General features: G+C 37.0%; 1 protein-coding gene across 6 annotated transcripts in view; it reads right to left on the bottom strand.

The window, feature by feature from the left end:
• Positions 1–13,978, bottom strand: part of TEX9 (testis expressed 9) — a 25,388-nt gene extending 11,410 nt beyond the window's left edge. For 2 of the 6 annotated variants that reach the window (XR_010987988.1, XM_068143892.1), the window contains exons 1-9: positions 13,901–13,977; positions 13,738–13,823; positions 12,729–12,792; positions 11,262–11,332; positions 7,786–7,834; positions 6,804–6,889; positions 6,415–6,590; positions 4,354–4,436; positions 2,006–2,179 (exon numbers count right to left, since the gene is read on the bottom strand). Coding sequence is in view for 5 of the 6 variants with exons in the window: in XM_068143892.1 (XP_067999993.1) it covers positions 2,006–2,179; positions 4,354–4,436; positions 6,415–6,590; positions 6,804–6,889; positions 7,786–7,834; positions 11,262–11,332; positions 12,729–12,792; positions 13,738–13,823; positions 13,901–13,951 (840 nt within the window). In the remaining variant the exon portion in view is untranslated. Of the gene's footprint in view, positions 1–2,005; positions 2,180–4,353; positions 4,437–6,414; positions 6,591–6,803; positions 6,890–7,785; positions 7,835–11,261; positions 11,333–12,728; positions 12,793–13,215; positions 13,285–13,452; positions 13,711–13,737; positions 13,824–13,900 lie in introns of those variants that run through there. The other 4 variants (XM_068143896.1, XM_068143894.1, XM_068143895.1 and 1 more) reach the window with 4 other exon arrangements.

Raw genomic sequence — 13,978 nt, 5'->3', positions numbered from 1 at the left:
ATTAGAGAGCTCCAAGAGTAACCCTCCCTGCAGGCTTTCTTCCCTCTCAGTAGCAAGCATACACAGCACTTCTATCTTTAGAAAGCTCAGCAACACCTGTCCACCCCAAAAAACATTTGAGAGAGAATGTTTGCCTAACGTAAAGCTTGACTGAATTAACAAGTGAGAAGAACACAGAGGAAGGTTGGTTCTTGTAGAAGGGTGGAGAAAGACAACAGGAGAGGTGCTATTATTTTTTAGATCAACCAGATGGATAAAAAGAGGAATAATGGGAACAATAGGAAGTTTTGGGGAGAATCAGAATTTGGCTGCTGCCTGAGGTGGGTGCTCCAGCAGAAATGGTCACAGAGACCAAATAATTAAATATAGTAATGAACTAATTACCACATTTCAGATAAATTACAAAACTACATGAGAATCTTTGCCTAGACACATTAAAAATATATGTGAAATTGCATAAACTGTTGATAATCTAAGGAAGCTTGTGAAAACATTTATCATTACTTAAGTCTTCCATCATTTATGTTGCAATAGAAATCACCAAAAAAGCAACAAAAGCCCCAAAATTAGAGGTTATATTTGTGCTAGCTCAGCTATACAGAAACCATTCTCTAGACTGGCTGTAGGAGTCTTTGGAGTTTAGTGGTAGAGCAGTATAAGTTTAAGCCCATGTTTGCCTATTAGGAATGATTAAAGCAACCTAAAACAGCAAATCCAGAGCAAAGACAAGTGAGGAAAGCATCCATACTTTGTATATGGTAGTTGCACCATATCCAGAAGTCAATAAGCCTTTTTTTCCACAACAGACATCTAATTATCAGGTTAAACTTTCCAACTCTGTGTACAAGAACCAGCCAAGACTGTCCAAGGAAATTATGGAAACTGCCATCACCAAAAGCTTTGAGTACAAGTTAAACTCACATCCAGATTATAATCCATGTTCCTGTCTTGGTTTAAGAGAAAGGACTAAATGACTTTGTAAATCTCATAGCCCTGTTTCCTGCTAGCTAAGGAGCAGTATGAGTACTACCACTGAATATTTTTTCCTGTCAGAAACAACAGTCAGGGTACTCTATTAAGGGAACTTAAACCTTTCAAGTACCTGCACAAAAAAGCCACAAAAACATTTTGGTTTTCAAATGCCAGAAGTACATAACATTAAGATGAAAGCATACCTATACAAATGCATAGTATCATTCAATTGAAGTATAATGGGACTTGATTGGGCTGCTTTTTGCATTCTGTATTCCCCAACTTAAGTGAAACATTTTTTGGTTACATGTGACACACAAATACTTCTATTACGTGATCTTGAAGTGACTATCTCTAGCTCTAATTAAAGGAAAAGCACATGCTGCTTTTACATTAAGTTCTAAACAAACAAAGCTGTGTGTGCAGGCCATCTGCTACAACTAGACACATACACAGTTTTGCATATGTGGCCTACAGGAGGAGCCAGGTTGATTCTGATTCATCCAAGTTGGAGTGGCTGGTTTTCAAACAGTCCATTTTCATGAGGAAAGACACAGCCTTTCCTCTACCTGCAGAAGATACTAATGTAAGATGCAGGTGGGTTTGGGTTTTTTTGTGGCTTTTTTTCCCCCAAAATGTTCACCAGGCTCCACAGTTTACAGTAGCCAGGACTAATAATTACCAAGAATAATTTTTAACAATTGTATTTATCATTATTTTTCAAGATTCCTTTGTGAACGTGGCAGCAGTTCCTGACAAGGTTGTTTTGTCTCTTTTGGGTCTTATATACAAGAATTTAATTTTAAAATACACAAATATACGACTGTAGAAGCAGAAGAAAGGTGATTAGCATAATATATCACTTCTCCCTTTAAAGAAGTGATTGGAGTATTTAAAGCCACACTTGTTAAAACTGTTATCAGAGATTGAAACACTAATGGGATCACTGGATACAAACTATCAAATCACCAAGGGCGATTTGATGCAGGTTTTTCCCCTTTTTTGAGAAGAATGAGACTAGTATCTGCAATACCTTTTCCAGTGCAAAGACCTCTTGTTTTAACCCTTCACCTTTTTTGTTAGCTTCTTGTGACAAAATTTTGTACTTTTCACTCTGAGCATGCTGCATACTGATGGCTCGCTGCAGTCTGGCGTTTTCTTCCTCAGTATCTTTCAGCCGAGATTTTAACTTTTTATTTTCATCATCCTGTTTGACAGCAATTAGCATTAAAAAAAAATACATTTTTGCAAGGAAGCAGAAGGATAATGAAATAGTAATGTTTTGTAAATGAAAGGAGGTAAAATTAAAGGAGGCAAACAAAGAAAATCCAAATACCAATTTATCAGCACAATACTTCAAAAACCAGTAACACTTTTTAATTTCATTTCCTGTAGTCTTTTACTTGGAACTATCTTGTAGCAGTATATAATACATTTAATTTCTCACAAGTCAAAGGTTTTGAGAACTATCAGAATGCTACAGAATAATATGAGAATATCTGTGTGCCACTGTTATTCACCAAAATGTCACAGAATAGCTAAATGCAGACATTAGGAAAAATTCTGAGAAAAAGAACAGAATAGAATCAGCAATAAACCAATACATTACGTTCTGAAAGATTCTCTGGTTTTGACTTAAAAGCAAGCTAATGATCTGAGATACATCAAGTGTTCAAATTTAAGATTCTCTTAGCATCAAATGAATCCTGTATTAGATTCATGACCTACTGGCAATTACATCCCACATTGAACATTATCATTTCAAGGCTTTTTTCTTTTATAACCTTTTAAGCATTCTAAGTGAATACTAACGTAGACTATTTGAGAGATCCATTATACCCTTCATTTCCTTAAGAAAAAGAAATCAAGCCATACACAGAAGTGGAGTTCCTATGAAAGTAAGTCTTTCTCTCCTGTCCTCATAGTCCCCAGGAATATATAGTTCCCACCTGGGAAATATGAGCTTTACTCTTCAGTTTCACGTGATTATACACACCTCAAACTTGACTTCTTTATAATTAAAACATACTTAATGCTTCCTAATAATAACTGGACTGTGAATTGGAAAAATACCCAGAATCAGTCTCAAGGCTTTGCCAATTTGACATTCTTCTGAGCTTCTGAATGTAATAAAGTTCAGAGAAATTATTATCCAAAATGATACCTCTGGATATTTTGGAGCGCTATAGGAGTGGGATAAGAATAGGTACAAGGTTGTCTTCTGGTATCTGCTAGAGTAACTGAATCCTGTAGTATTTTTGACATTGAATGATAAAGGCCTGTAGTTACTGACAAAATTATATTTGACTTGAAAATGAAAAAGATCTTTAAAACCTAATGCAACAACTTTGTATTGATTGTAGTATAAAAACATTGAAATCCAGAAGCATCTGAAGTACAGGTAAAAAATATTAAAATCTAATTTCCTCTAAAGTTTTTCTCCAGGTACCTATCAAAAATAAAAAAATCTCCAGCTCCTTAGCTCTAAATTAAAAGCTTGACATGTGTTTTGAATATCATCATCACATTTTGGCCTGGGGAATAGGTGGGTTAAAAAGCGTTCTGAAGGTAAGACCACAACTAAAAATAATCTAATTGTGTAAAGTGGAAAGTTAGTTTAAAAGCCTTGCTTGATTTCACATGTGAAAAAGAGGTGATCTTCTGGCAGAAAGACACAAACAAATTTGAGGTTTTACAGAAGAGATGTTTGAGCGTCAGCTGAAAACACACTGCCAGATAAAACTCACTTGTAGTACACTCTAACAGGAAAAGTTTTAGTGCAGCTTCAGAACGCCTCAACTTCAGTTTGATCTGCCTAAATACAGAATTCCAAATACAGTTCTCTGCTTCAAAGGTAGCCTTGAGAATCTTTTGATTACAATACTCCACTGAAAATGGATCACAGATCTGCTGTTTCTACACCAAAAACACCCAAAATTTCTCATACTTACTTATTTCTCATGCTGCCCTAAATATCCCTCTCCTCTCATCACCCAGCTTTGGGCACCACTCCTCTCTATAATCCAAAGTCTGTATTTGATGGCTATTGTATCCTTCCTCTGTTCCTCGGGCTCTGCTAACATGCTCTCCCCAGCAGCAAAGAACAGGGCAGCACCCCAGTGTCCCTACAGCTGGGACACGTGTTTATTCTTAGTGGTTCTTCCTCATCTCACCTCAAATTCCTTTTCATGAAGTATGTTTCACAAGCTTTTAGCCCAAGATCATGTTTATACAGAAACTATGATCCTTGACTCGAAATTCTCAGGAAATAAAAACAAACTTTAGCTCTTAATATTTGAAGAAACTGAAGAAATTCTGATGTGATTATTTGTTAAACAGGAACCTAGTCCATTTCTACAGGTAAGAAAGCTCACCTCTTACCTTTTTCCTGTATTCACACACTACACTATCCAGCTCTTCCTGCATAACACGTAACTTTGCCTTCAGAAATCTGATTTGAGTTTCTGTGAACATAAAAAGTTACATTTAATATCCACAAGTACTCATTATTCCATGCAGACAAAAAGCTGATGGAAGAACTTTTGTCTTGTTTTTCAAACACACTACAGTATTTGTAGCTATTAAAAATAGGCAAACAAAACTTCAGATGTCGAACTAAATGTTGCACATTTCCCACTCTTAGAGCAAAGCTTTGTATAGATTTTTCCCTTTAATGACTGAATTTGACATCTTTAAAATGTAAAAGATTTACAATTCTCAAAACTCTCATCACAACATGATACATTAGAGCATTCCTTGAGACTGAAGTCAAGAAAACTGTATTGCAGGGTACACCTACATTGCAATCAATCTGTAGCTGTGATTTGTGCAGTTACACCCAAAGTAATTTGAAACTGCTAACAAGGAATTAAATGTAAATGGCAAAACCCTCCTAACAGGTAAATACCCCTCCCACACAGCAGTCTATGCTTTCTAAAGTACACTGATAACATTATTTAATTGATAGTTTAGAATCAAATCCATTTAATCAGAAGTTTTTTTCCAAACAAAGTATTTTATTACTCTTGGGCTGAGAGAAAATGTATTACTGCCATGACAAAACCAGCTGCAAGTGAACAGTATGTTCTTTTACTCCCTGTTCCCCACCCTTTCCCCAAATCATTCACAAGGAACTTCTCCTGAACTCCCAGAGACACATGAAGCATGGGAATGTATGAGGATCAAGTTGAACAAGACAGGAATAACTATTATTCACAATAGGTACAAGAGAAAAAGAATAAAGTGGAGGAGGAGTATCTGGAGCTGAACAAGATGATGCTGGATGGGTGCATGTGTTCATTTGCTGTAACAAGAACTCTTTTAATTTCACCCACATTCCTTTATCAACTGTCAACTGCAGCTTAAGTTGTAACTCTGCAGGGGCAAATACTCAGTAGCATTTAGGAAAACACTACCAAAAAATAAGATGCAGACTGGCTTTCCTAGATTCTGGTAACTAGTGGCTATCCCAACACTGAGACCATATTGAAGCCATCAAGTTTAAAGCTCTTTTATACAAGTTCCAGATGTTTGATTTTCTTCATAAAACATATTGTGATTTGGCATTTACTAAGTAAATTAAACGTTATGTGAATGAAAAACTGATCTATAAAGAAATTTCTTTGGACAGCACTGAAAGTTTACACCAAATAAGAAAAGTATCTGAGGATCTGTTCTGCAACATGTATCAACAGAAGATGTACACAGAATTACATGATATTAGAAATCAAGCTACTTCTGTGTTGGCATGCTTGATGGCATCAAGCTGTTACCTTTGAAGAAGAGTTTGGGCATTTTGTACTACTGCAGTGAATCTCTGAATTAATGCTTGCTTTAGCATACATAAAATCACTTTCGCCATACCAGAGCCAGAAAGATGTATGTGCAATCATGCCTTTAGCTTCACTGGCAAATGCTGCAATCCCCCTTCTAGGACAAACACACACACCATTTTGATTTGGAAATTACTTGGAGAGCTCTTATTCAAGCACTGCAGACAAAACATTACTTCATTTAAGCCATTTACTAAGATCCATAGCACTGATCTGACAAAAGGCTGTTTCCTCTAAAGGCAGAATCTATGTGAAGGACTGAAGCTCCTCTTTTTGAACACACAAGCTTTGTATCATGTATTTCTGTTTCCCCAGTGAAAGGGCTCAAATGTTATGCACATATTCAACACATGTAACCACCCAAACATCATCTTACAAAGGTGGAAATCAAAATAAAAATTTACTTTCCCCCATGATTATTCATGTGACCTGATCTTCTTTCTAGGACTACCTAAAGAAGAAAAACCTTCCCTTCATCTTCCTTTAAGTTAAGGGCTTTAAAATCTTTCCATGTCATTTCTAAAGACTCTCTTTTCTGTTTTTCCCCCAGATGAATCCATATCTAACAGTCAGGAAGAGTAAAAATGCTTTACCATGGGCAGAAACCTACCTGTTTCAACTTCATTTCCAACACATGGAATGTCTTCATCCAGACAATCTGGTAAGCCTCCTTTCCTCAGTTTTTCTTCAGTTTTCTGTATTGCTCTTGCTAAAGAAAAATCCGTGCAATCCTCCAGGACCGCAACACTGTCAGCACCTTGCACTTCCAAGTTTCTTATTTTTGAACTATAAAAAAATAAAATAAATGCTACATTTAAATTTATCATTTTAGAAAAATTACAAAAAGAGTAGACAGAGAAGGATAAAAAGGTTGATACATTTATTTATACAACTGTATGTAACTGTAGAAGCATACATGGATAAAAATAACTGGATGGCCAAAAAAACCCCACAACTAAAATACTTTATTACTAAGAAAAAGAGATGTGTATAATATACCTTGAGGTTGTTCTTTTTCCCTTACTTCCAGAGTATGGTCTGTTTTCAGTCATGGGCATGGAACCACCTTTCTTCTTGTTTGCTAGCTATAATTTTTTTTCAGAAAGCAATGATTTTGAAAAAAAATTAGTTAGGCATTACTTTTCCCACCCCCATCCCCCTTTTGGTCTTTATCTTGTTCATATATTCAGACTCAAGGATCCTTTTCACAGTACGCCTTTCAAACTTTCAAAAGCACAACTTTTAGTTTTCATCTGCACGTATGTTGCTACTTTCATGTCTGTATGCCCATACTATAATACATCCACTTGTCATTTCCTTATGGGGATTTTTATGTAATTAATTAATACATATGAAAGGCTCTCAGCTATTATCAAGATATTAACTACTGGACTGTCAACAAAGTCCATTTATTTGGAAAATCTTTATCATATGTTCAAAACCAAGCAATTTGTATGCATTATTTTAATCTTACATATTCCCTGAAGAAGTAAGATCTAACAATATTTTTGTTGCTTTCACATAAATAAATATTATTAAAAAATGTGGGGGTCTTATGCTGATAAATTCTGATAAATAACTGAAAAAAGTATTTTTGGAAGCTCTATCTCACCTTCTAAAAATTTAACGTAATTGTAATTATAGACTATTGATTTTATTCCTACTATCAATCTCCTTTTCCCATTACATTTCCTTTCCCCTATTCAATTATTTTGACTGTTTATTAGTACATCTAGAAGTAGCACTGCTTTTAGTGTTTACTGCTGGGGAGGGACAATAGTGTTTTTAGAGCACAAACCAAAATGTGATGTAAGTCTGCTCAACCAGCAATGGCATGGCTCCTCTAGCACTGCTTTGAACATTGTTTCCTTCTGACTTTCACCAATGTAAGCCCCAACTGTGGCACAGCCTTAAGACCAGAAGTAAGATATCGAAATTCTACTGGAAGAGAAATTAACCAGGGTGGTTTTGACTTTGATACCTTGGCATGTGAGTGTCTAAGAGACAAAACTTCAGGACAGAGTGGATCTCTGGGGGGAAAAAAAAATAAATCACTGAATATGTGTAACAAAATAATCTTCCCTGTCAGAATCAGGAGCATAGCACTTTCTATGTCTAGAATAAACAATATAGCTAAGGTAGGAACATATACTGAGTTCAATCACAAATTCAGTCTCATTCTCCATCCTTAGGTTTTTACCTTATTTCCTATCTAAACCACCTGGTGAGTCCAAGGTACCCAATACAGCAGTTTATTAATTACTAGAATCTGAATCTCATCTTGTGCAATTCAGGTGATTGCTGCAACTACTCATTTATGAGATCAATGATTCTTTGTATCAGCAAGTACTTAGCCAGTGTGCAGGGTGTTATCAGCTTCAACCACAGAGATTGACAATCCATTACCAAAGATCACCAACAGCTCAGTGCTTAATGCGCTTGACATACAAATCCCTGAATTAATACAAAGAAAATGAAGACGTAAACCAGTGTCCTCTGTACCCTAAGAGGGAATGGAATTGTATGTTCAGACTGACTGTTGTCAAGTCAATTGGCAGGGGCTACTGAGTGAATATGAGGTGGGAGCAATGTATAAATTAAGCCTCACATAATTTTCTCTGAAACACAGGATAAATATTGTATCCATTTTACAGATTAAAAAACCCCACAAAACAAAACAACAGTAAAACCCCACACCAGTAATAAGAAAAGCAGCTTGCATGTCTGGCTGAAAACCATGCTTCCTAGTGACCAAACTTCAATGATTCTTACTAACATCTGCTGGAAACAAGCAGAAAGTTTTAGCATGCACTGTGTAGGTTGTTTCTTGTAACTATTTTGCTTTCAGAATGAGTTATGTGAATCTGTGTCACCACCCTGAAAGGTCACTGTTTACTACCCTTTATACTGTTTTACTTCAATTAAAATTCTGCTTCACAAAAGATTTGGAATAAAATTTAAATTTCAGGCACATCAAGGTCACCTCAGTATTTTTGTCTGTCTGATTTGAGCAAATGTCTGGATGCAGCCTTTACAAATTTCACAGACATCCATTCATCAACAAGAATTATCTGCACAAAGCTCCATATTTCATTAATCCCAAAACAAAACCAAAAACCAGGAGGAATCATCTGCATGTGGTTGGCAACAGACTTCCAGAATAGGATGATTATGTTTTGTCTATTTACCCTATTTTCCTCATGCTTCCTTCCTATTGGCTAGCTCTAGGAGCATGAAGAAGGTGAGTAGTTGCTGCCACAGAAATAGCAGTTATGTGCTATTCTGGAAAATATGAAAATACAGCACTATAATTAATAAAACAAGAATGTTCTTTTCATCAGTAGACTAATTTGTTCCTACTATATTTGTTGTCTCTTTTCAAATCAAAACAAATAAAAAAAGGCACAAAACCACCAAACCACCCTCATTGTTCACTAAATTCCTCAAATTGGTTTAACCTTTCCCCCCCCCCTTCCCATACGTTATAACCCATTTTAAAAACTTTATCATACAGTTCTATAATTGTGTGGCAAGTGAAAAGCTATACAAATAAGTAGCTAGAGTACTATGGCAACACTGAAACAGAAGCTAATGTTTCACAATTTCATCTCTGCATGTAAAGAGGAGATGTATGTGCATGAGCAAACCCTTTGTGTCTGCTAATCCTATTCAAAGCCTATAGCGTGCTTGCCCATGCGCGTGCAGTTCCCATCGCCGTTGGCCTGGCAATGCTCTCCAGAGTGAGAGTGTAAACAAATGCTGATTTCAGTGTGGTGTCACTGGAGCTGCTTTGTCTCTATGTAATTCAAGTTTCTCTGCACAAATTATGCTAATAAAAAATCCACTACAACTTTTTTTGAAATATACTGACTTGGAGAGTGGCTCATAAATGTTTTTTTTGCTTTTGTTTTGGGGGTTGGGGCATTTTGTGTGTCGTTGCTAGTTTTGTGGGGTTTTTACTTTGCATACTGATCCTTCCCTTTTAGCCTGTCTTTCCTTCCCTCCCACCCCACATCTTTCTTTGGTTCAATTTCTCCTCTTATTTCCAGTTGTTTTAGTGTTCATTCTCCTTAAAGGAGTCACTGGAAATTTCACATGGGTATTTAAAAACATATCTCAAGTGTTTCCTTTAGATTTATGCTCTATATGCTGGCACAACTTTGAAAGAAAGAAAAAAAAGTAATTAAATATTAAATACTTGGAACTAATCTAATTGAATTGCTCCGTGTTCACTCATGGATAATCAGTGTGCCCAATTCCTAGCATGCTTTTCTAATTTTTTTTTTCACTATAGCATGGGATTTCCATTCTTCTCTCATATAAATGTTGACCACAACATAAACTGGGGTTTTTTTCAGAGTATTTTAATTTATGTAGGTAATTGGTAGATCTGACATGCTAACTGCCAAGGTGGGCTTTTTTTAATTCTTCCAGCACTCCTCTGTATTTCAAACGTATACCATCGAAGTTGTGGGGCTGAATCCTCTGCTCACATTACTTCCTAAAACAGCCCTGTAACTCAACTCCAGTTTGAAGTTCTTTAAAATTTTCTGTCCACTCTTCAAAATCCATCTGACAGAATATAAAACTAAAGCAATAGCCAGAATTTGTTCACAAAACATGATTACACTGATAACACGTGGTGCTTCTTATTTTCCCCCCCTCTGTAAGACAGACAATTTAAAATAGCTCAGGAATACTTTTAAGCATAGTAGCAAACTTTTGCTTCTGTCTCAGAAGTAAATAATAATGCTCCTGACAACTAAGTAAATACAGCAATACAGCCATGTATCCACTCCAGAGCTAACGGATTTGAACACACAGGCCAAAGCCCTCAATTTTATGCACGCTCATGCAAGACAAAGATATGTTGGCCTCCAAACTGTAATGATAGCTAAGTTCCAGAAGGTGGCAGCTGCATGTTTGTTTGTCTTAGAACCGGGTTTGGGTTGCATTGTTGATTTTATTTTATCATGCCCTTCCTGTCCTAGGAACATTTAGGCCATCTTAAATATAAACCAGTACCTATTTATTAGTTTTGTCGGTTGAACTGTTTAAAACCCATCTGTAAACAGCTGTTTAGCTGTTTGGGTGGGTTGGATTGGTTGATGGGTTGGACACGATGATCTTGAAGGTCTCTTCCAACCTGGTTTGGTTTATTCTAATAAAGGTTATTTTATTCTACTGCTGAGTGTCTACAACTTGGTACTGCAAAGCAGCCTGTTGCCTTACCCTGCTTTTTAACAGATGTCAGCACTACTTAGCATCCTAGGTAGAACAGTTCAGCCAAATTGCTTGAAATAACAAGGAGCAACACTTACTTAGTATCAGTTGTTTTAAACAATAGAAAAAAAAACACATTATATTCCACCAGTACAGTAAAGATAGGTAAACAGGAAAGTGACTAGGGCACAAGTGAAGTGTGCAAATTACATGAAGCACTTGTAAAACACATACCTCTCTCTGTTGTCTTCATGTGACTTAGTCTGTACTGAAACTGGTCTAGATAATAGTCCCTGTTGGCCTTTCTTTATTAAAAGAAAAAAAAAAGGTAATAAATTTTGGGGGAATATAATCTATTACAGATGAATTATTTTGTACATCACAGATCACAGCAATGATATTCTGCTATGAAAAAGAATGGAAACCACGGTGTACTATGGAAAAGGACTTCTCAAACACAGGAAAGGATGGATAAAAATTAAAATGCCATTGCCCCAAACATTTATTTCTGCTCCACAACAGAAAAGTTTTGTTCAAAAAACTTTTGCCTAATTTCACATCATCCTTTTTCTCTGAAATACAGAAGCAGCAAATGCACAGCATGTGGAACAATTTTTCAGTTTTCCATATTGCACAATAAGCCTTAAAAAGAAGTATGTATTCATCCAGTGTGACCAGAATTGGACATCGACATGTTGCATGTACTTTAGAGAACAATTCAGTCTGAATGTTCAGATAGCTTCCATGTTGCTAAATTACAGTTAGAAAGCATAATCCAGAAAAAAATCCACTTGTCCTGTTTGGTGTTTTGGTGTTTGATTTGTTTTTTGGGTTTTTTTTTCACACCTATGACTGTTTTTCTTTGGTTGTTAAATGTATGCCCAACAGTGCCATGTGGTAAATCAATTGTCCTAAGAATATTTGATCTTCTGTATTTAGAGAAGAAGAAAAAGTGGTTTTGTTGTTACTGTTTTTTAAAGGAAAAAGACTGAATGCAATTTTGGCTGCTCCATCTGCTTCTTTTCAAATGACAAGCCGCTAGCCTCAGCCTGTTACAGCTCAAGAGAAGGACATGTTTGCACAGGACATAAAAATGAAGTTTCAACAGTATTGTTTTCTAGAAGTGGCAATTAATTGTTTTACAAGCCTTATTTATTTGAGTATGTTTACAATTCATATATCTAATATGTAGAACACCTTCTCCAAGCTATTTTGGGTATAATGCATACCTCCTCTGTTCCCTTCCAATTTCTGGACGAAAACTTGAGCCTAGGTGGTACGCAGCCACATCGACATCAAAAGGTAATACTGACAATACATTTGCAAATTTCCTAAGAAATCTGTCTTCTTGCTAACTATGTAATTTCAAAATCTGGTTTTCAACATTTTTTTTTGTATTTAAGACATAAAACTATCTACAGACGCGTAACTAAAGATTTTTATGCGCTTTTATGTACGTATCTGCACAAGCGCTCCACACGTCTGTGTAAACATGTACCAACATGAAAAACTTCTGCAAAAACTACTTTTGGATTTGTTTTTAGTAGGATTTTACAAGTTTGAAAATTTACAATTTGGGGGTGGGAGACTAATCAAATGTTTAGTTTGCATTTGAAAACAAAATACTTTACTTTTGAAACCTGACCCTGTGGGCTTGTGGATCAAGGCTGAATTATGTAACAGTATGCATAACCTACTCACCATTACTTCTTCAGCCTGACGCACCAGTTCTTCTGTTTTTGCTTCCAATTCTTCATTCATTCGCCTGAAAGAGTAAGAATGCTTGTCACTAAGCTTTGAAAGATTTAAAAGAAATAAATGTAAGCATGACAGGATCTCTTGCCTGAACTAAGTGAAATTTTAATTCCTACAAAGGAACATCAAGATATAGTTCAGGGTATTAACAAAGTTACATTTCAACAATTTGAGTTCTGTCAAGTAAATTGTAACAAAACATCTACACTCGTTCAAGGGTTAAGACTAAAACTGTAATTCTGAGAGGTAAACAGTGTCCCTGTTTTTGGCCATGGCATTTCTTAATACACATTTTATGTCTATTTCTTCAATACTTTCTGGTTTTAGTGCAGTCCTTACCTTAGGTGTACCTAGCAGCATGGGTTGGGAAAAGAAACATTTACAATGACATTACTTGGTCACATAGCTAAAATGCGGCACTGTATATACATACGGTTAAAATAAGCTTGTGTTCTTGCATTCTTCACGTTACAGCTTTTCGTGCAGCATGAACAATTATCTGAGACACGGATCCTCGTACATCCTCACCATTCACAGGGGCCAAGAACTGACAGGTAACAGCAAGTGCTTTAAATGTGCTTTAATGTTTGTCACAAGCGTTAGATCTTTTATGCCCCCTTTATACATATATATATATCTATAAAAGCCTTAAGCACTAATATATTCGTACTTTTAAAAAGTTTCTTGTTTAAACGCAGAAAAACCTCACGTCCACTGCTGCCGGACCAAAGCGAAGCCTAAGGCAGCATGCAGCCTGCCCCGAGGCCCCTGCGTAAAGCAGGGGCAGGAGAAGAGGTAAACATCGCTTTCGGTGCTCCCCTTGGTACGGTCTGTGGACACTAGCTGAGGCGCTCCAATACAGCAGGTTAACCGTAAACTTTGCCGGGACAGCCAGGAGCGAGCGGGACGAGACTGTGGTGACAGGCCCTGGCCGCCGCCCCCGGCCGCTCCTTACTTGTACTCCGCCTCCTTGGCCAGCAAGTCGCCGCTCACCACGCTGGTCCCCGCGGAAGGCAGGAGGGCGCCAGGCAATCTCGGCATCTGCAGCGAGGACGAGTTAGTATGCGGGACGAACACGGCATAGCCACCTTCGCCCGCATCCCTTCACACCGCCTTACCCCGGCTAGCCTCCCGCCCCGCCGTCCCCCGTCGCCGCCGCCCGCCGCCATTTTGTTGGCGCGCAGGGTGCTGAGTGG

This window comes from Melanerpes formicivorus, unplaced genomic scaffold, assembly GCF_026170545.1.
Source record: "Melanerpes formicivorus ecotype bairdi unplaced genomic scaffold, bMelFor1.0.p_v2 SCAF_10, whole genome shotgun sequence".
NCBI classification, from domain to species: domain Eukaryota; kingdom Metazoa; phylum Chordata; class Aves; order Piciformes; family Picidae; genus Melanerpes; species Melanerpes formicivorus.
Note: the sequence above shows the minus strand (reverse complement) of the source record. Positions and strands in the feature narration are given on the sequence as shown.